General features: G+C 38.3%; 4 protein-coding genes across 7 annotated transcripts; 3 read left to right on the top strand and 1 right to left on the bottom strand.

The window, feature by feature from the left end:
* The first annotated feature begins 3,666 nt into the window (after positions 1–3,666).
* LOC126796351 (nucleoside diphosphate kinase 3-like) lies at positions 3,667–6,328 on the top strand. The gene is made up of 7 exons (XM_050523163.1): positions 3,667–3,833; positions 4,634–4,765; positions 5,254–5,291; positions 5,379–5,429; positions 5,520–5,687; positions 5,793–5,905; positions 6,030–6,328. Exons 1-7 carry the CDS (start codon positions 3,746–3,748, stop codon positions 6,151–6,153), a joined length of 714 nt encoding a protein of 237 aa, XP_050379120.1. The 5' UTR covers positions 3,667–3,745; the 3' UTR covers positions 6,154–6,328.
* A 694-nt stretch (positions 6,329–7,022) lies between these two features.
* LOC126796352 (uncharacterized) lies at positions 7,023–10,612 on the top strand. The gene is made up of 7 exons (XM_050523164.1): positions 7,023–7,174; positions 7,548–7,617; positions 7,711–7,772; positions 7,859–7,948; positions 8,043–8,179; positions 9,783–9,834; positions 10,154–10,612. The coding sequence occupies exons 2-7, from the start codon at positions 7,548–7,550 to the stop codon at positions 10,349–10,351; spliced, it is 609 nt and encodes a 202-aa protein (XP_050379121.1). The 5' UTR covers positions 7,023–7,174; the 3' UTR covers positions 10,352–10,612.
* A 143-nt stretch (positions 10,613–10,755) lies between these two features.
* LOC126796349 (uncharacterized) lies at positions 10,756–15,517 on the top strand. 2 transcript variants are annotated; one of them, XM_050523160.1, is made up of 12 exons: positions 10,756–11,557; positions 11,789–11,943; positions 12,146–12,223; positions 12,322–12,401; positions 12,622–12,706; positions 12,835–13,254; positions 13,551–13,658; positions 14,035–14,102; positions 14,237–14,324; positions 14,402–14,473; positions 14,553–14,606; positions 14,961–15,517. In XM_050523160.1, the coding sequence occupies exons 1-12, from the start codon at positions 10,951–10,953 to the stop codon at positions 15,039–15,041; spliced, it is 1,896 nt and encodes a 631-aa protein (XP_050379117.1). In that variant the 5' UTR covers positions 10,756–10,950; the 3' UTR covers positions 15,042–15,517. The 2 variants fall into 2 exon arrangements, 1 of the variants encoding a protein (XP_050379117.1); XR_007672340.1 differs by lacking the exons at positions 14,553–14,606; positions 14,961–15,517 and having other exon boundaries at positions 14,035–14,082; positions 14,402–14,428.
* A 324-nt stretch (positions 15,518–15,841) lies between these two features.
* Positions 15,842–18,493, bottom strand: LOC126794450 (RNA pseudouridine synthase 3, mitochondrial). 3 transcript variants are annotated; one of them, XM_050521169.1, is made up of 9 exons: positions 18,072–18,490; positions 17,911–17,970; positions 17,674–17,832; positions 17,463–17,510; positions 17,275–17,355; positions 16,968–17,084; positions 16,750–16,851; positions 16,469–16,627; positions 15,842–16,380 (listed from the first exon to the last, which is right to left on the bottom strand). In XM_050521169.1, the coding sequence occupies exons 1-9, from the start codon at positions 18,384–18,386 to the stop codon at positions 16,006–16,008; spliced, it is 1,416 nt and encodes a 471-aa protein (XP_050377126.1). In that variant the 5' UTR covers positions 18,387–18,490; the 3' UTR covers positions 15,842–16,005. The 3 variants fall into 3 exon arrangements, with proteins under 3 accessions (XP_050377126.1, XP_050377128.1, XP_050377127.1); XM_050521171.1 differs by lacking the exon at positions 16,968–17,084 and having other exon boundaries at positions 18,072–18,493; XM_050521170.1 differs by lacking the exon at positions 17,275–17,355 and having other exon boundaries at positions 18,072–18,493.
* Positions 18,494–19,475: the final 982 nt, after the last annotated feature.

Here is a 19,475-nt window from a genome sequence, read left to right as displayed (position 1 = left end):
TCTTGTTATAACCGGTTTTAATGAACATCAATTTGTTGATCTTATGAACATCATTACCCATCAGCATCGCAGGATTCGTCAAATATATCTTCTTACTATTTATATGAACTTCGATTCCTTTACTGTGTATATAGATTGTGCTAAGAGAACGCTCTCATAGGCTCATAGCTTCACGCGCGCTAAAGAAGTTTATATCGTAATGGAGGTGGAACGCCAACCGTTAGGACAAAAACGACTTATGAAAGTTCAAAAGCTAATCAATTATCGGAAGAAAATAAATAATCAAATGACCAATCCTACACTGACACGTAAGAAGACAAAAAGTGTGCTCTCAGAGGTCGGGCTTATTCTAGAACGCAGCCTATAAACCAACTCTAGCTAGTTGATCCCAATCATGGTTAATTTGTTCACCGTTTTAACTTCTCCATTTTATGTTTTCTTATACCACATATAAGGGCAGTGCTTCCTTCCGTACGTTGATGATCCTAATGCTGAGCCATGGCTTTGTCTTCTCCTATAGATAAACTTGTTTTGTTGCTAAAAACAAATAGATAAACTTGTTTTCATCAGAATCACTAAAGGGAAATTGGGAAGGTCAATCTAATTCCGCGCGCAACTCCGGATGGCTCATATGAAATGTAGAAGATCAATATAGGTTATTTTAGTAGCAGTAAACTGTAAATATATATATGTAATGAATGTTAGATGAATATGCAAAAAACTTACGGATCACAGAGCACATAATTCTTGATGAATAAGTTTGTTTGATCAAGTGTTAGAAGAGAGTGACAAGCATGTCATACCAATTACATGAGTTTCTAATACCATGTATAATGTCTAATGCTCGTACTCATACTTTAAGCAATTAGTTTTACTGAGTTAGGAGCCTATAAATCCAAATTTGATGTGGTAGATAGTCACCCACACATGAAATTTTTTAACAGAGTTAACACGATTATGATTGGAGAGTTAACACTACTATGATTTGGTTATTAATTTTTTTGAGATATAGGTGAGAATTAAAGAGGATGAAAAGCAAAAAAAAAAATCTCTTCATAATACATCTCAAGTGTTGCAAGATAAAGTTCCGCCCAATCCTAAATTGAGCTTAAACTACTTACTTTTGAGAACATATATGTAGAACTTGAAGCAGCTTAAGTGCTTAATAATTAAGTTAATGATAGACATAATCATATTCTCTAAACTAAAAAACAATTCTCTGTGTTGGAAGATATGAGCTAATCAAATCCTAATTGAGATAGGAATGCGCATGACTGATTGTCATTGATGAAGGCTTCATCCAAAAAAAGAGTATATGCTATATGTGTAGTGACATTTATGCATATGCTTGACTTTATCTTCATGGAGAGGCTTGTCACAATGCATTCTTATGACATTATATATACGTCTACCTTAGCTTATAGTTTTGAAATTGGAAGTACATTCAAGTTTAAGTGATTGACATTGAAAAACTTAACTCAGAAAATTATTTCGGCTGCAACTTCCAAAACTATCACTAGCGTAGCTAATTTATAGTTGTCTGAAAGTACATATTTATGTTGGCATTCCTATACGAAGTGATCAGTGCATACGGTTCCTTAGTTGGTTGTGTTTTCTATTTTTAACTATGAATTTGTTGAATTATAATTATCTCTTACAATTGTTCTTAAAAGAAATTCTAATTTAATTAGGACTTACATGTGACATAAGGAAATAAACCTAATTTGAATAGGTTCTTATGCACTTGATTATATGATTAAATTCCTTTATAAATGCCGATTTTATTTGTATTAATATTGGAATTAGATTCCTTAAGTTACTATGCTGATGCGTAAGGAAATAAGTCATATTGTGATAATGACATTGTTTCCTTAATTATCAGATTTGATATTTATTTGTATCTTTGGCAGGTTATTTCATTAATAAAAGAAAATCGAACATAACTTTGAAGGTTAAAGATTGAAGATTCAAGCCGTGGTGATTGAGTTGTATTTTAAGGTAAATTGCATTCATGCATATCATACCAAATATTGTTGAAATGAGTTTTTAAAGGATGTTTTGTTTTGGAAAATATCTAATAGGTTTAAAATTATTTTGTTTTAAAATGGAAAAATATTTTCCCAAATTATAGCAGATTTGTTGATTGATATGTTTTCCTTTTTGTATGAGATATGCTTTAAGTGAGGGGGAGAAGTTTCTTCTCCTATAAATAGGGATTTGAGAAATTGTGAATGTGAGAGATTTGGAGCATATAGAATAGGTTGTGATACCTTGGTATTGACATTGATAAACTTCTATCTCTCATATATGATGTAGTGCTCATTATAGTAGAGCTTCTCACAAGTTAGCCCGGAATGCTAGTAAAGAGGTCATGTTAGTATCTCTACTTGTGAAAGCTCTAATCTTAGTTGCATCATTTATATTTGATTGTGTGCTTAACAAACTATTGATTCTTATTTGCATTGTTGCACTTGAGAATCAATGATCTTTCTGATTCAATCAAAATATGTGGACTTGTTGGAAACATTTATTTATCTCACGTCCATTATATATATATATATATGCTTATGAGAAAATAATTATGGTAGATCGAGGAGGAAAAATAGAGGAAGAGATTATTGCTTAGTGTGTTTACCATGCATCTCTATTTTACATAATTATTGTTTAATCGTTCATACATATGTCTATGTGATATTAAGCATCTACGATTGAGAGAAGAGAGAGGAACACAGAAACTTGGGAAAAGCAGTTGTTGCATTAGCTAGTGTCATAGCTTTATTCTGTGTTGATTATATTCATTGAGAATTCATTGTATTTTGTATCCTCTCTATGGGTTACATATCACATGCATAAATCGTTCATGCATTTAGATTAAATCATTCATTCATCTCATGAACATAAACAATGGTGAGGTTCGTTAAGAAGGAATCAAGTCCTATGTGGCAAGGAGACGTGTGTCTCAACTCAAGACCTTAGTGGCAAGAGATATTAATGACTCATTGAAGAAGACCCTAGTAGCAAGAGATCTTAGTGACTCCATTGAAGAAGACCTTAGTGGCATAGTCGATCTGTGTGACGACAATAAACTTTGTGGCATCGACGATCTGAATTAGATCGACCATCCATGTGTTTACAACGATCTTAGTGAGGTTGTATCAACACTTGATTGTGACTATCAAGTGAGAAGTATTTTACTTTTGAGAACTATATTATCATAGATTAAGGTGTAATCTTTGTAATATGAATTGTTTAAAAGAAAAGTGAAATTCTTCTATATATTCCGCTGCTATTACTTATTGTTGTTCTATCTTGTATTTTCATTGTCCGATTAGAGATTAGTACTGAACTTAAAATTTTAGTCAACGCTAATAGGAGAGAACAGGTATTTAGTATTTTTACTTGACTAAAAAGAAGATTCTAATTTCCTTTTTGCTAATAATAGAAAAGAGAAGCTTCCTTCTTGCTTTTTTCTCCCCAGAAGTATTTTACATCTGTTATTGGGCCCTACCGGGAGTAACTGAGTCCGAGCCCGAACCCCGTACCTGGCTAACCGTTAGTTGGCTGGCTCACTCTTACGCATCGTATCCAATTCCCACGCGTAGAGTTCGGATAGGGTTTTGACCCGTACCAAACAAAAAAACCCCAACCAACTTCCTCTCTTCTTCTTCTTCTTTAAACCTCACACCTCTCTCACTGCAACTCCTCTCTTTCTTTCGCTCACTGAGGCCCTATTCATCTTCTGAAAATGAGCTCTCAACTTTTCAGATCCGCTTCCAGAGCTGCCAGGTCCTTCCTCTCTGCCCCCAAGACCACCTCTCGCTTCTTCTTCTCCGGTCAGTTTCCCATTTCCCCATCCTCTTATCCATTTTGTGTTTGCACTCTGATCATTCTCACGTCGTTGGCTGTGTTGCGATCATATTCGTTTTGTTTTCTGACGATTGGAATTATTAGCTTTCTCTGAAATTTTAGTGATTCCAATAAGTTTGGAGCTTGATCGCCGATCTGTGGAGTTGAAATCTGTTTGTTTTTATTGAGAGTGAAATGATTTTGCATATGATTTGGTGTTGTAAGCTACGAGTTTTTACCGTGAAAGATTACTAGATTTGTGTTAGCTTTTACTTTTCGATGGATCGCTTTCCAGAAAAATTGCTTTGTGTCTATTCAAAATAGAGGGGCTTTTTCATGCCATCATTGTTTTTGGGGATTTTCGATGTGCAAGGTTTTCAATTTTGGCCGTGGACTTGACTGGTGTGGGATCCACTATGAAATTGATCACAAGCCGGACCATCTGAGATTGAAAATGCTATAACTCTTGATTTTAAATATTCACGAGGGAGTTTTTTTTTATGTAATTAGATCTGAACAGTGAAACATTCGGTTTTAGATTTATCTAAGTTAATTTTCATGATCATATTTGAGGAGTGACAGGGAGTACTAAAGTAAAGTAAGGTCTTTTTTCTTGGTACGAAAGTAAAGTAATTAGTGATTATATATTTGTTACTCGTCATTTTGATTGATCACATATATTTGAAATCTGTTGTCCCCTTTCCATTATGGTTGTACGGATTGGTGTGGAAACGTGTAAATTGCAGTTCAAGGTTTCTAATTGGTTACTATATTTCCTTCTTTGCAGAAGGACAAGCTGTAGCGACTGCTGCAGCTGTAACTTTACGTGGAAAGGTGCCTGCTTTTGCTTCAAATTTTGGAAGAGCTGGTTCTGAAAATGCATCTTGGATTTCAGCAGCCCTTGCTGTTCCTGCTGCAGGTATATAATACAATTGTCATTTTCCTTTTTCATTTCTTTTATCTCTTTGTGTTTCAACTCGTTTTAATCTCTGCTAGTGTTGTTAAAATGGTTTCAATACTTGAGTTTCTTGCAATGTTCTAGACTTCTAAGAGAACAGTTCTTCCTGCATTGTTACCTGGAAACCAAGACCGGGTAATTATATCTGTGCTCCCAACTCCTAAGATAGGAGGACATGCTACTTTTTGTACTGAATGTGTTTTTGTAAATAGAAACATGGTCTTATAGTCTCAGATTTGTAGAAAGAGATTGTTGTGTTACTACATGAGCATTTTATTTTGTGAAGAGTAAAGGGGACGTGAAGATTAAGATGTAATTTCTTCATGCTAACACATAATAATTACTCCAAACATTTTAATTTCAAATTTTCTTATATTTTATTATTTTTGCATTGATTTCATAGCTTTAGTCCTAACATGTTATTGTTTCCTTTTCTTATTTATCTCTAGCTTACATGCTCCTGGACCAGGAGGTTCATGCTGCCGAGGTACTTTGAATGGTTTGTTCCATTTTTTACTATTAATTTTAATCTTATATCTTCTTTGCTCTTATAATGCTTTTGTTCCTTAATCAGTTTGAGCGCACCTTCATTGCTATTAAGCCTGATGGAGTTCAAAGAGGACTGGTAAGTTCCCCACTTGTGTTCATCCCCTGAAGCATATTCTATATTTGCCACTTATGTTTTTGTACTAAGCCTTGTAGTTTTTGATTCCAGATTTCAGAAATCATAGCTCGATTTGAGAGGAAGGGATTTAAACTTGTAGGCATTAAAGTAGTTGTTCCTTCAAAAGATTTCGCACAGAAGCATTATCATGATCTATCTGAAAGACCATTCTTTAATGGCCTTTGCGACTTCCTTAGCTCTGGTCCTGTTATTGCAATGGTTAGTACAACAAAAATTCATATTTTCTTTTGGTCTGAACTCATTTATTCTTAATTTGACTACTTTCTTTCATCCTGACTTGCTCTTTTTTTGCAACTCTTACAGGTCTGGGAAGGAGAAGGTGTAATCAAGTATGGCCGGAAACTCATTGGAGCTACAGACCCACAAAAGTCAGAACCAGGAACTATTAGAGGTGATCTAGCTGTTGTTGTTGGAAGGTAATAGCTTGAACTATATAGAAGTTATCTTTTTCATTATTGAATCCACATACATTCTGATTGCTCATTCCTTCACCAAGTGATTGAATGCAACACTCTAATTGTGTAATTCTTTTGCCATCAGAAATATCATTCACGGTAGTGATGGTCCGGAGACTGCCAAAGATGAAATCAACCTGTGGTTCAAACCTAATGAGTTGGTTAGCTACACCAGCAATTCGGAGAAGTGGTTGTATGGAAACAATTAGTGACGTTTTTCGTTTTCTAAAATCTTCCGGCGACGTAGGTCCCACATGAAGAGTGGGGGAAAGTAGAGATTATTGTTAGAATAAAATGGTTTCATTGAGGTGAGTTGAAATTGTTGCTTTTCAATGAATACAATTCTCAATTAAATTTCAAATAATCCTGTTTTGCTTGCCTCAATTCTGCTTATTTTGGTTGTGCTGGGTTGGTAGTAGTAATTGGACTTCAGGTTAAGGAGAACTAGGTTCGTGCCAGAAATGTAAGTCGGCAATGTCATATTTCTTGCCTCTGTTCTCAAATTGTTACGAGCCGAAGGACTGCTCTCAAGTTTTACCGTCAGATTTTATGGGTTTCAACATATCAATAGTGGGAGGCAATTGGCAGTGGGGATGAGAATCACAATTACAGCTCCATTACCAAATTAGTTATCTGCCTACATCTCACATATCACCATTACAAGTTACACTTGAGTTAAACCATATCCTCCACTTAACTCTCTCAATTTGTCATAAATACTTTACCGCAATGTAGCGATTATAACATACCTATTCATTTCAAGTAAGTAAACATACATGGACTCATGAGGTTCCATAAAAAAACGTAATTCACCATCAGTGGATAAGGTAAAATAAATCTCGAGTTAATTACTGACCACCCCATCTATTATTTACCAAGGTCTAGGCCTCATGGTTGGTTACAGACTTACAGCCGTAACACCAAGTGACACTATTTACAGGGAATATGCTCCCGTCGACGCGTCAGCACGCGCCTTGTTACGGGGTGGTTCCTAACCCTATTTGAAACCGGCCTCTGATTAACTGCCATTGGAATCCCAATTCAGGTCCGCCGACCTTTCCCCTATAAATAACCACAAGACTTCCTTTACCGGGTCTTCTTCTTCTTCTGCACCCCAAAGTACACCTCTGCTTTTCTGGTAACAATCCCTAACCCTAATTTCGATCTCTCTCCGTTCCCTCTCATATTCGCAATTCGTCGTTGAGGTTGAAGTTTCTGCTCTCTAATTCGGTAAGCTCTTCTCTACGATCTTCCCTCTGAACTTGCATGAACTCTAGGTTTTCAATTGAGCTCAAGTTCTTGGCTGTAATTTGTGTTTGCTTTGTGAGAAATTGAGGCGACTCGATTGATTGTATATCATGTTGCTTCGATTTGCAGCTGAGAGTTTAGAGGCTTGCTGCGATTTTAATGGTTTTAGGGTTTATGAACCAATGAATGATACTGTGTTTGATTCATGCTTCTCTTTTTGTTTTTGTTACTTTGGTGTATGCTAGGCTGCTTGTACCTTTTTCGTTTTGTCTGATTTTAGATTGGATTGGTTATCTGACTTACGGTTTCCATTTGGATTCTGAGATTTTGGGATTAACAGTTGTGTTTCCATCAGATGGCGGCTGTTAAACCCCTTACAACTGAGGCCATTGCTCTCACGGAGAAGAAGATGGACATGGCATTAGGTATTGTGTTTCGTATTGTGTAGGGTTTGTTTAGGGTGTTATCTTTACTGTTTTTATGATGACTAATGACTGTTGGAATTTTTGTCGATGTAGATGACATTATAAAGATGGCTAAAGTTGCTCCCAAGGCTAATAAGAAGCAGCGGAGGGCTTCGGTAAGTTCCTTTCTCTTTATTAGAGAAACGCATCTTTTGCTGTGCATCGTTCTTGGAGTGAATTCTAAGTATGTTTTTCAATGCAGAACAAAAGTCAGACGTTTTCTAAAGGCACTGCTCAAGACAAACAAACAAAGCTACGTCGCTTTATGGACACAAGGTCATCCCTGAGACAGGTTTGGGACCAACTTTTAAGAAGTGTTAACTTGCTCGTGATGTTCACTTAAAATGGACGTTGTCACTAAATGTTATTCACCATATGGTAATCAGGGGGTTCTGGCTCAGAGAAGGTCAAACTTCCAGGGAAATCAATTCCCAGCTGCAACTGAGGCTGCACTGAAGGCAGCAGTTGCTCCTCTTCGCAATAGAGCTTTTAATCGTAACCAGGTGCCTAACTGGAAACCAAGGTATTCTTTTATAAAAACCTACTTCAAAATATGAAATGTGTTTGGCTTTCTTAGGGTGGTGGTTATCTCCCTAATTTATGTAATTTATTCTGAATTCACTACAGGTAAATATCGGTGTTCTCTATTTGTGATGACCTTCTGCCATGTGCTTCAGATAAATTATTTCACCTTCCATAGTGGTCAAACTCCTGCATATGATTTTTATGCGGCAAAAGCAACCAATTTGGGGGTGCACTAAAGTGTTGATTGTCTCTATAGATGCTGTCCACAATAGGATATCTGCATTAGCATTTAATGTTTGTGATCTGCAAAGTTTACCATGTGATGGTTGGTGCATATATATTATCATTGTGGATATTCTTGCTGGGAACTGGAGTTGTGGGTTTAATCTACTGTTCAGTAATGAAATTATTACAAGACATGGACATAAACAATTTGTGAAGGAGTGGTGAAAAGGAATCTCGGTTGCTTATTTGAAGTATGTAGATGTAGCGCCACCATCTGCTTGAAGTATCTCTGTGCATTCTAAATGGCTTATGATGGGATTCTCTTGTCCAGATGCCAAATGGATTAGACTGGTTTGGAAACTGACATGTGTTTGGTTTGAAGTCAAATGTGAAGGTGTCACCGTTCCAGTATTCCGAGTTGGTTTTCCTGCACTATTTTGTTTTAGTCTTTCTCTTCAATTGTTGGTCTTGCAAATAAGTATTGCCATGTGCATGGATTCGGGAGGAAATAATGGATGATTCTCATCCTTTATGATGAGACTTAGGGTTTACAGGAGGCATCTGACTGAACCTTTCACTGTTATACCTTCAGGGGTTGAGACTTCAAATTCCTTCGTGTCCCTAGGTCATCTGCGTAAAGTTCACTGATTGGAATTACAATGGATAGTTGAACCACGCATCAGTTTCTGATTGCGCTTAAGGACGAACTAAAGGAGAGTCCGTTTATTCAGGTTTTTGTGTCTTGTTATCTTTTTCACATTGGATAACAATGGGGGTGAATGTTCAGTTGATGGAGTCTAGTTAAGTGTAGGCCTGATCTTTCTGCCATTGCTTTTAAATTTTATTGTGGGTGGCAGCTGGATTGGTTCTGTTGCAACTTTTTTTGGTCCATGAAGTGTAAGAACCGTAAACAGTCTCTGGTCATCCTTCACTATGTGTCACTTTTTGAGCTGGGATTAAGTCCTTGGGGAAGGCATTTTTGTCCATTTCATTGAATAGAGAGCAAGCCCCCTGTTGTGAGTCATCTCTCCTGCTGCTACATGTCTGATCTTGAGGTTTTGTGAAGCATGTTTGAATTCATATCACATGGTCTGTTGAGGGAGCGTTTGCACAATAAATGGGAGCGACATTGCTGATAGATCATCACTTTCCATTGGCAGTTTTTCCTCAATTGGTTTGTCATGTTAATTGCGTAGTGTATGATATAATGATGGTGAGGCACATAAACTTAAACACAGGTGTATGCATATCTCCACATGGTTCCCTTGCAATTACTTGGTCTTGGTGCTGGCATCATATCTGCTTCCTATCTTAAATCTATTTAAAAGTTGAGTTTTTGCCGATTTATCAACCATATTTTCTATTTCTGGGTGCAGGGTTGGTGCTACTATTCAGAGAAGGGCTGGAAATGTTGACTTTGGGACCAAGGTATTCATTTTAACCTCCTTTATCGTATTCTGGTCAAGGTACTTGAGGGGTTTGAGAGACTTAGTGGTAATGTATGCTTTTCCTTGGTCAATGACAAAGTGGCTTTTATTAGTGCGTGCATTGGGTTGTAAGATAAATGCAGAAAGCCATGAAATTTGGAGTATAAACACAAGCGAAGCTTGTTCGTTAGAGTTCCATTCATCTCTGCCCTTCAGCCGTGGTTAATAGTGAATATATTTAAAAAGTTTTACTCTAGCAATACCCTCTCATGAGCTGTTGCGTCATGTCTGATCTCATGAAGTTCGCATTTGATATGCAGCTTCCCCAACAGCAGCAGCGTCATCGGCAGCAGGAGAATGTAGTTGCTAATCAGAAGCCTCAAACACTTGATTCGCTGTTTGCAAACATGAAGGAGCAAAGGATGAGGACCCAACCACTACACCAGAATGCTGCACCGCAACGTATTAGGGGGCAACCAAGGCTACCCTGGGGAAGAGGCGGGCGATTTGGCAACTAATTTGACGAAGTTAATGGACCCACTAGAAGTCAATTGCTTGAACTGTTCCTACTTCCAGAGGCTGCAAGAGACTACTATGCTGCTGAAAGTAATCATAGGCAAAATATGATGGTCTTTTCTACTCGTCTGTTGGCATCCTTTTCTTTGTTTTGCAACATTTGGTATCCTCTGTTTCATTCGTTGACTGTGTATATAGTAGTCTCTTCCTTTTGGACTACTGATTCCCTTTTCCAATATAAAGTTGAATCTTGATAGCCTTCTTGTCTTTGGTTGCTTTTCGTTATTTACTTATTGTAGTTTAAAACTTTGGCATCTGCATCTGCTTTCTTCATACTCATTCAGCTTCGGGTTTCTGGACTCAAAATTTTTGGCCTCTCTGCCTTGTTCCTACTTTCTCCTCTCCTTCTCTAGTTTGGGGATAACAGAATTTGTGGCTGACTTGATGATAATCATCCCCGTTACGGTCAAGATGTGAAGACGTTTACGAAATTGTGTCTACATACATTTACCTATTTAGATCAAGTAACGAGGAAACATTTACCTATTTTTATATTTTTTGAATAATTATCTATTTATTTCTTTTCAAGTTAAAATGTATAATGAACTCTAGAGCCACTAACTTCCATACCTGTCACTGGTGTTGTCCCATGTCCCAACTTCAACTAACCACCTCTCATTCCTCATCTTTCTTCACCGCAGTACACAAACACAGAGACCACCACCATTCACGTATCTACGTCAAACCCCCTACAACCTTCAAAAGCTTTCTTCTCCATTCTTGGTCCAATCCCATTTCAAAGCACATGACTTTATACCTGAGCTCCCCACCATGGCTCTCTAGCCCATCTCCACTCCTCCCCCCTCATACCAACACCAACTCCTTGTTCTTCAGACTCAGCCTCACTTCAGTCTGCTTCCCGAAGTTCATTACAACAAAGGCGTCGTCTTTGGGCGAGAGTGAGAGCGCTAATGGGACTGCGGAGGACTCTGTTTCTGAGCTTTTGGACGATACCTTGTTAAGTAGAGTTTCAGGTGCTAAAGATGCCCAAGAAGCACTAAAGACGTTTGATGAAATGGCTGAGAGCAAAAATGGGGGTGTCGTGAGTGTTTCTGATTGTTGTAATATTATCTCGGCTGCCCTGAAAAGGAACAACCCGGAACTGGCCCTCTCTGTTTTCTATGAAATGCGAGCCAGTTTTGATCAAGGTAGTTGTTTTATAAAGTTTTAGATCTTTCCAAATAAGGTTCAATGGTTCATTATTGGAAGATTCCTGAGTAATCTAGGAAACCTGCATTAGCATTTGAAGATTGAACTAATTTGGGGCATTATATGAAGTGTTCTGTTAGTGCTGAGTTTCATGTTCTAATATCAACTTTTGTGATTAGTACATTACTGTCTTGAGGTGTTGAAATTGTTGATCTCTTGTTTTGGGGCAGGTGTTGATGAAAATGGGCCCGGCTGGAAGTGGTCCAGACCAGACGTGAGTGTTTACACAACATTAATTCTGGGTCTGGCTTCATCACTAAGAGTTTCCGATGCCATTAAGGTGATCAACAATATATGCCGAGTGGGAGTGTCTCCAGCTGAGGAGGTAAAACCAGCTATTATTGTTATTTGGTATTTGGACCACTGGTAATTATAGTTGTAATCTACAAGAAATTGTACAGTTTTCTTTTCCCTTGTACATCTTGTCTTAGCCACTTCTGATTAAATAATGTAAAGTTTCTTGGTTGCATTGGACAACCATCTGACTGACTATATCTGTTGATGGGGCTTTCATGGATGCTTTTTAGGTCCCTTTTGGAAAAGTTGTGAGGTGTCCAAGCTGTATGATAGCTGTTGCTGTTGCACAACCGCAACATGGTATTCAGGTAGGCATGTTGATAACCTTTGAACTCATTTTTTTTAGGATTGGCTAAGATCAGCATCTTTGATCGAACATGTTACTCGTGCCACAAATGTCATTCAGATAGCATCGTGTGCAAAGTGCTCCTACCAATATGAACTTGTTTCTGGGAACATAGACAGCATTGTGTCAGAAGAAATCGGGTTGGTTTACTTATCTGCTTTTGTTTTATGTATCTCTGGTTGAATCTGTAGTGGCTACTGTACTTGTAGACACAGACAAGGGCATTTGCAGTAACCAGACTTCTAATTACAATGATATGTTTAGTTATGTCAATTTTATATCAATCACACAATCTAATTATGTGTGGTGTTGATCCTTGGATATTGACTTTCTCTAAGGATCTACTCCTGCCGAACGCAGCATGGATACTCCAGCTTGGAAAAGGGCACTGAGATTCCTGCAGATATTGAAGGAAAAGATTCCTGCTGCTGTTCACTCCATTGTGGTATATTTATGATACCTTTGTTCAACTGCCTGTAAAGTTTTCAGTTTCTCAGTGTATAATAGTTAAACCCATTGATTCGTCCTTACTCCAACCTTTGGCGATTCTTGTTTCTTTTGCATTCATTTTAGGTCCAAACCCCTTCAGGTATGGCTCGTACACATAGGTTTGCCACTGAAACAGTTGATCTCCCAGCACAGGAAGGAGAAAGGGTAACCATTGCTCTTGCAGCGCCACTAAGTGTATATAGAGAGTTGGGTCCCTTCAAACTTAGTCCAAAGGCCCCTAATTTTTACCCCAGTGAACCTATCTGCTTGACAAACCATGAAGATGGCCGGGAGTCCCAACTATTAAGAGCCCCTACAAAAGATGGTGGCACGTTGCTTACAAACCCTTCCATACTTTTTCCAATTGTTGCTGTTCTGGCCAGTGGCAATGCTGCCTCTGGAGTAATAGACCCCAGCCTCCCTCAATTCATTTCTGTCGCTGCAGTAACATCTCTTGCTGTTGGAGTTACCCTCAAAACATTGGTTTTGCCCCAATTGAATCGTGTAAGTAATAATCCAGAATTTCTTTTTCTATGTAACAACTGATTCAGTGACAGACCCTGTACAGAAAAAATAAATCTAAAAACAAACAAAAGTAAAGTATCATCATGGTAATTGAGATTTTAGGTCCTTCGTGACTTTATTTTGGATTGTTCAATCTCTTTAAAAGTAGTTACTTGTAGGTCTGTCCACTATAAACAGAAAATTGTTGTGTCGATCTGTTAGACAACTATTAATATTTATGCATGTTCAATTCAAATATCTTGATATGCTGTCTCTACACTGGATTGTTTCCTCAGCTTCCTCAGAGAGTAGTGGACACGGTTGCTATCAAACAGCAGCTATTATCTCAATATGATACACTCCAATCTCGTCTAAAGGGCCTTAAAGAAGCTGCTCAAAAAGAGGTAAGCTCCCATGCTAGTCGGAAGTGTTATTCAGTTATCATTTCAGGTGAAGCATTTATATCAAGTATTGTTCTGCAATGTCTTTACTCTTCAGTGAGTTCAAGACTTCAAGGGTAGACTTTATATTATAAAAATCCACGTAATTTCTAGAAATCTGATCATCAAGAACGATTTCTTAAGATATATTTTAATTGAGTACTCTAAGAGATATTATCAGTTGTGCAGCGACAGAATCAATGTCATTTTTCTCTGGTCAGTGAAGCAATGTCATTCAAAAATAAAATTTGTGGCCCCAGTCCCATTTTGCATTTTTCCTTCCATGTATCTTTTAACAGAATGGGTTGAACCTTATAAGCAGTAAATATTTCCTTTGTAGGTCTGGATGTTGGCTCGAATGTGCCAGCTTGAGAACAAGATTTATGCTGTAGGAGAGCCTTCTTATCGGTGAATGCTGCTATAACATCTTTCTTTCTTAGTTTATAGTATTTTAACCTAACATCAATATAGCAAGTAGCAACTGGCCTGTGAGCATGGTAGGTCTCTATTTTGGATTTTCACCGATTGTTTGTTATACGTAGTGCTCGGAGAAGTAAAGTCAAAAGGGTTCGAGAAGACTTGGAAAATTCTCTCAGGGGAAGAATTGAGCTGATTGACAGCTATGCGAGGGTATATCCTTATTAATGAACATCTTCCCTCTCTAGAAATCCCATCAATTAATGCAGTTACGCTGTCTAATGTATCAGATTTCTTCCATGATCGAAATTGAGGTAGAATTGGACTCTGATGTTCTTGCTGCTGAACAAGCAAGCAATGTGGTAAGCTCATGTTAGTTATATTGTGTTCTTCCCCCTTGATATGACTTCACAGAAGCTAAGCAGATGATATATATTGCAGGAGAGTATTGCGGAACAAATACAACAAACCATGGAACTAGAAAATCTTGAAGAGGTATCTCCCTCGAATAGTTACCCTCTATTGTTTTTAACTTGAACACGAATGCAGCTTCAAAATTCATTTGGAAAAGTAAGAGGAAGAATATAGCTTCTGTCAGATACCCTCTACTTTGGCCTCCATCATGGTCCTGAAACTGAGTATTTTAGGAAAGCCTCTGATTTCAAGTAGTTTTTCCCTTTATTTATAGGAAAGAGTTCTGAGAGAGGTCGCGAGTCTGTTTACAATTTTACAACACCGGAAAGTAGAATCATTTTTTTTTAATTCTCTAAGCTAATCTGCTTTTTTGAGATAAACTAATGTGCTTCTAATGCATGTATTTGTTTGTTAATTATATATTTTACTCTGCAGAGATGGAGAATACAAGTAGAAGCAAATGATGAAGCAGAAAGACTTCTTAGTTCCCAACCACTACCCACAGAACAGATGTAGGATTTTATCTGTGGTGTATCATGCATTTCGTCCAAAATGTTGTATTGGTTGGATGTTGGATCAATCCAAGGGCATGCACATACTCTTACATTCTACAGAACACTGCCGATCGATTATAGTTTGTTCAATGAGGTCCGGCCTTTTTTATGGCGAACGAAATCATTAAGTGGCATGACCGAAGATGGAAGACTTGGTTCAACAAGTCATTTCAGTGGTCGACTTGTATAGTAAATGAAGAATGAACTAGCGCACACTAACTTACTTTTTAGAATACATACGAAGCTAAATAGCCCTCCTTATTTTTACCCAAACAATCTCAAACGTGAGATATTGTATTCCTTCTTTTTCCGGTCTGAGAGACTGATATGCCATAATCTGTTACTTGTACGGTGTAGAACTTAGTCATCAACTCGGTAACACCGTAACAACATGAAATTTTCACCTCCGTTGTATAGTCTTAAAATTCGATCTAACGAAAGCTGACAAGAGATGAGCATGCGCAAAACCGAACTCCAATGAAGTTATAATTGTAATTATAATCTAGTAATCTGAACTAAAGGTCTATCCTGCTTCCATAGAGAAGTTAGAAACATGTTACTTGTTATGTAAATCGAACCACTGTTGCGCTCAACGTGAACATCAAGACCTGACTAGCCAGATAGAACATGTTCATTGGACTTGACAAGCAAGCGAAGTAAACAACAATACCAAATCAAGCGAGCGTCGTAGCTCCTTTAAAACTGACCAGATTGAAAATTTCTCTGTTAGACATCAATTTATGCTAGGTAAAATTACGGAAGTGATACAACTAGCAACTAATGGAATAAGCATTGAAGGTCTAGGTGGTTTGAATTTCTCATCTACTCTGAAACTATATTCTGGTTATATACAGCGCTCAAAGAAGTAGAGTCAAAGGAAGGCAGGGGGAAGAATTGAGCTGCTTGACGACTTATTGACCTGTTCTCTACACCAAATAAGATGACATGAGATTCCAACTAAGTTTCATGTGGGTGGGCATTGATGCCACAAACCGAAGGACATCTGGCTTCGAACTATCTAAAGTGTGCTGCTTGTCTAACTTGTGATCCAATAGACCAATGAACTTAGCAATATTGGGGAGTACAAGCTCTCTACAGTGTAGATGTAATAGAGGGACTTTTGATATAACACTTCCCTTCTGTACATCCAGACCTGCTGGCCTCCGCAACTTGTATTGTAGCCCAGTTGCTGGCTCAATATCGACTTGAGAAATTTGTTTCCATCTTCGGTGAACAAACCACCCATACTTATAGTCACCCACAATTGGCGTGCCTAGAGCTTCAGCACAATGAACACGGAGCTGTACAAATACAAAAGAATCATATACGTACTTAAATCCAGTATCCACCAAACCTCATCTTTTGGATGTAGCATGAAGGAATTTGTACCTGATGCTTTCGGCTCGTGAGTGGTTGTAATTCAATCCATGAGCATCCATTTATCGAAGGACCAAGCACTCGATACTGAGTTAGAGCCGGTTGGGAAGCTTCTAATCCCGATTGATGAGCCAAGATGACCCTCTCTGTTTTCCCATCATCAAGAAGCACCTGCAATCACTGAAGAAATAAGTACAAAAACACTATTTCTTCTTCTCTCTTTTTTTAATTGATCACTGAGACACTGACACTATTCTTCACAACAGAAATCTGAAATTTGAGTTATATAGGACCTTTGTAAGAGGAGCACATATTACACCTTCCTTTTCCTTGGGCGACCCTATAACCAATGCCCAGTATCTCTGACTTTTTGCTCTACATGCATAATTCCAAGCCTAGAATATTGCATCATGTTAGTCTTGAGAGTTAATTCTTAAACAGTTTAACATATTTCATATTGCAAATGAGTGCCCGGTGCTAAACGAGTGATTAGAAACATGAGGCTTGATACCCTGCAGGATGATTTCCCAATATTGGTGTCAGTGTATAACGATTGCAGAAGAGACACACTTTCTTTTGTTCTTCCCATCAAGAGGAGGCCACTGCTCTCTCGGTCAAGCCGATGAACCTGATAATATATTCACATATAAATACACCTTTTTAAAGTATGCAATTAGAAACTGCATAGGGTCGATGACTGCTGATATGAACAGTCTACGACAAAGAAAAGCTAATAGCTAGGATACAAAGCTGCATGCTCTTCTTAATATCCCCCAAGAATTATATTTGATAGGAGTCATATAGAACTAAAACCTTACCAATTTAGGACCTTCATCATAATCATACGATAACGCCGCTGCTGCCAATGCATCCATGCTGTTATGGACTGGCACATTACCCTAACCAAACCATTATATATACTCATCAAATCAAACAGTAACACAAGATGCTGATACAATGAAACAGTAGGAGACACTACAAAGACCGACACAGCATAGATTCTAACCTTGACCGGCAATTTTGGGGGCTTGTTCAGCACTATTATAGCAGAGTCCTGACATATACCCAATAATCAGAAACACAAACACACTGATTAAACTCAGTGAGTCCAGCTACATACAAGTAACTCAACACACCAGTAATCACCAACGAATATCTGAACTCAAAATTGGAAAAATTTGAACAAACGAAAATGTAAAGAGCGCAGGAATTAAGACCTTGTACTTGACAAGCCTTTGCAAGTAGTCAATCTCATCTGCATTCGGGTACAATGTCTCACTCGGTATGCAGTCGAATCTCCTCGAAACTTTACTCTCCGCAATCGATACGGGTACATATACTCTCGCGCCTTCCTCCATTACCTCACTAGGCCTAATCTATTTCAAACACAAACATCACAACACACACAAATTTAAAAATGCTTTCTTCCAACACAATCAACCTCAAATGACTACCTTTCTCATACGTTTGACTTGCCCTTCCTTCCCAATTGAACTTTCGCACTCCATCTCAACCTATAATGTAAACATTGTAACCCAAAAAAAATTAAAAATCAAAACTTTAAATTAACAAAATAGAAAAATCAAAACTTTAAGGATGAGAGTTTGAGACTCACAAGGCCTTTGTTGAAATGGGACCGAATGGCGGTGTCGTCAATCTCATGGAAGTAATATCTGAGCCAACTGACAGCTGAGACGCGTGAAACGACGCCGTCCTGGTGAGACTTCTTCCCCGGCAAAAATCGACCGGTGGGGAAAGGCGGCAGGGAGAGAAGCTGTTTGGGCTTCGGGCCCTCTTTCGGCGGGCCCAGTTTGGCCACGTGGTTCGAAACTCGGATGAGCGGCGGCGACGGAGGAGGAGGAGGAGATATGCTGGAGTATTGGCGAGTAGGGAGTGACACGTGGCAGAAGCGGAGGGTTCTTCTCCGCATCGTTTTGCATATTAGGATTACGGGGAAAATGCTGTGGCGGTTTGGCGGCGACGGTGGAGGTGGAGGTGGAGGTGGAGGTGGCGCGAGAATGAGAGAAAGAAAGCTGATAAGTCCCTTAGTTTGGTCTCATTTTCTCTGCGGTCCCTGAAGCCGTGAATTGTTTCAATCTCACCCAATTTATAAGTGTCTTTCAAATTTTTAGAGTTAAGGTCATGGAAGTGAAACTAAACAAAGTGATTGGTGCTGGAGTCAGACATTGTTTGATAGGGTACGCTAGAAGATACTGATAATGGTGAGACAAAGGTGAAGAACTGCCGGAAATGATCTGCATGACTACGTCTCAATGAGGAAAATAATTCGGGTACGTGAGCATGTATACAATTATACATTCTTCAATCCATTATTTTGTACGTTATATGTTTAAGTGTTGTTTTATCTGTAGTTATTCGTTTATATATACTTTAGTCCATCGACTCAAGACTACTCTTCACTTCTTCAGTAATTTGGAACATCAAGTGTTTGAAACATACATATAGATCGAAGAGCTCTACTGCTCCATAACGTTAGGGAGTTAGTTCAATCCTCATCATACTCGACCATGTTGGCTGTGGATATCTATTGATATGATTACATGAATGGTTCAATAACCCTTCTAAAAACAAGTTGGAGCATCGATCGTGTGAAGTGGAAAGCCAAATGAAACCTTTGCTAGAACTAGAATTCCACCGACAGTTTAGTCCCAAATAAGATTTGGGGGTCAAGCAGTGCATTTATGTTTGATGGGCCTAAATGTGATCACCGGTCGGTTATAGACTACAGTTGGGACCAAAGTAAAGGCCCGACCTAGTTTCGTAAATCAAATTATTTGCCCAACCTAGGACAGGGAATAAATTTGTCGGTACGTATCGTATTATGGGTGTGAACAGGTGTGCTAATTGCTAGCTAAAATTTGTGTTGGATTATAGTTTAGATGAATGAATGAATGATGGCAATGAGGAGCTGTAACATGTCATTTTTTATAGCCACCAATCCAGCATTGCAAACTCGCTTTCCAAGCATTATTATATTTTCGTCATGTGGTTTGGTTAT

This window comes from Argentina anserina, chromosome 5 (assembly GCF_933775445.1).
Source record: "Argentina anserina chromosome 5, drPotAnse1.1, whole genome shotgun sequence".
Classification (NCBI taxonomy): Eukaryota; Viridiplantae; Streptophyta; class Magnoliopsida; order Rosales; family Rosaceae; genus Argentina; species Argentina anserina.
This window is presented reverse-complemented; position numbering and strand designations above follow the sequence as displayed.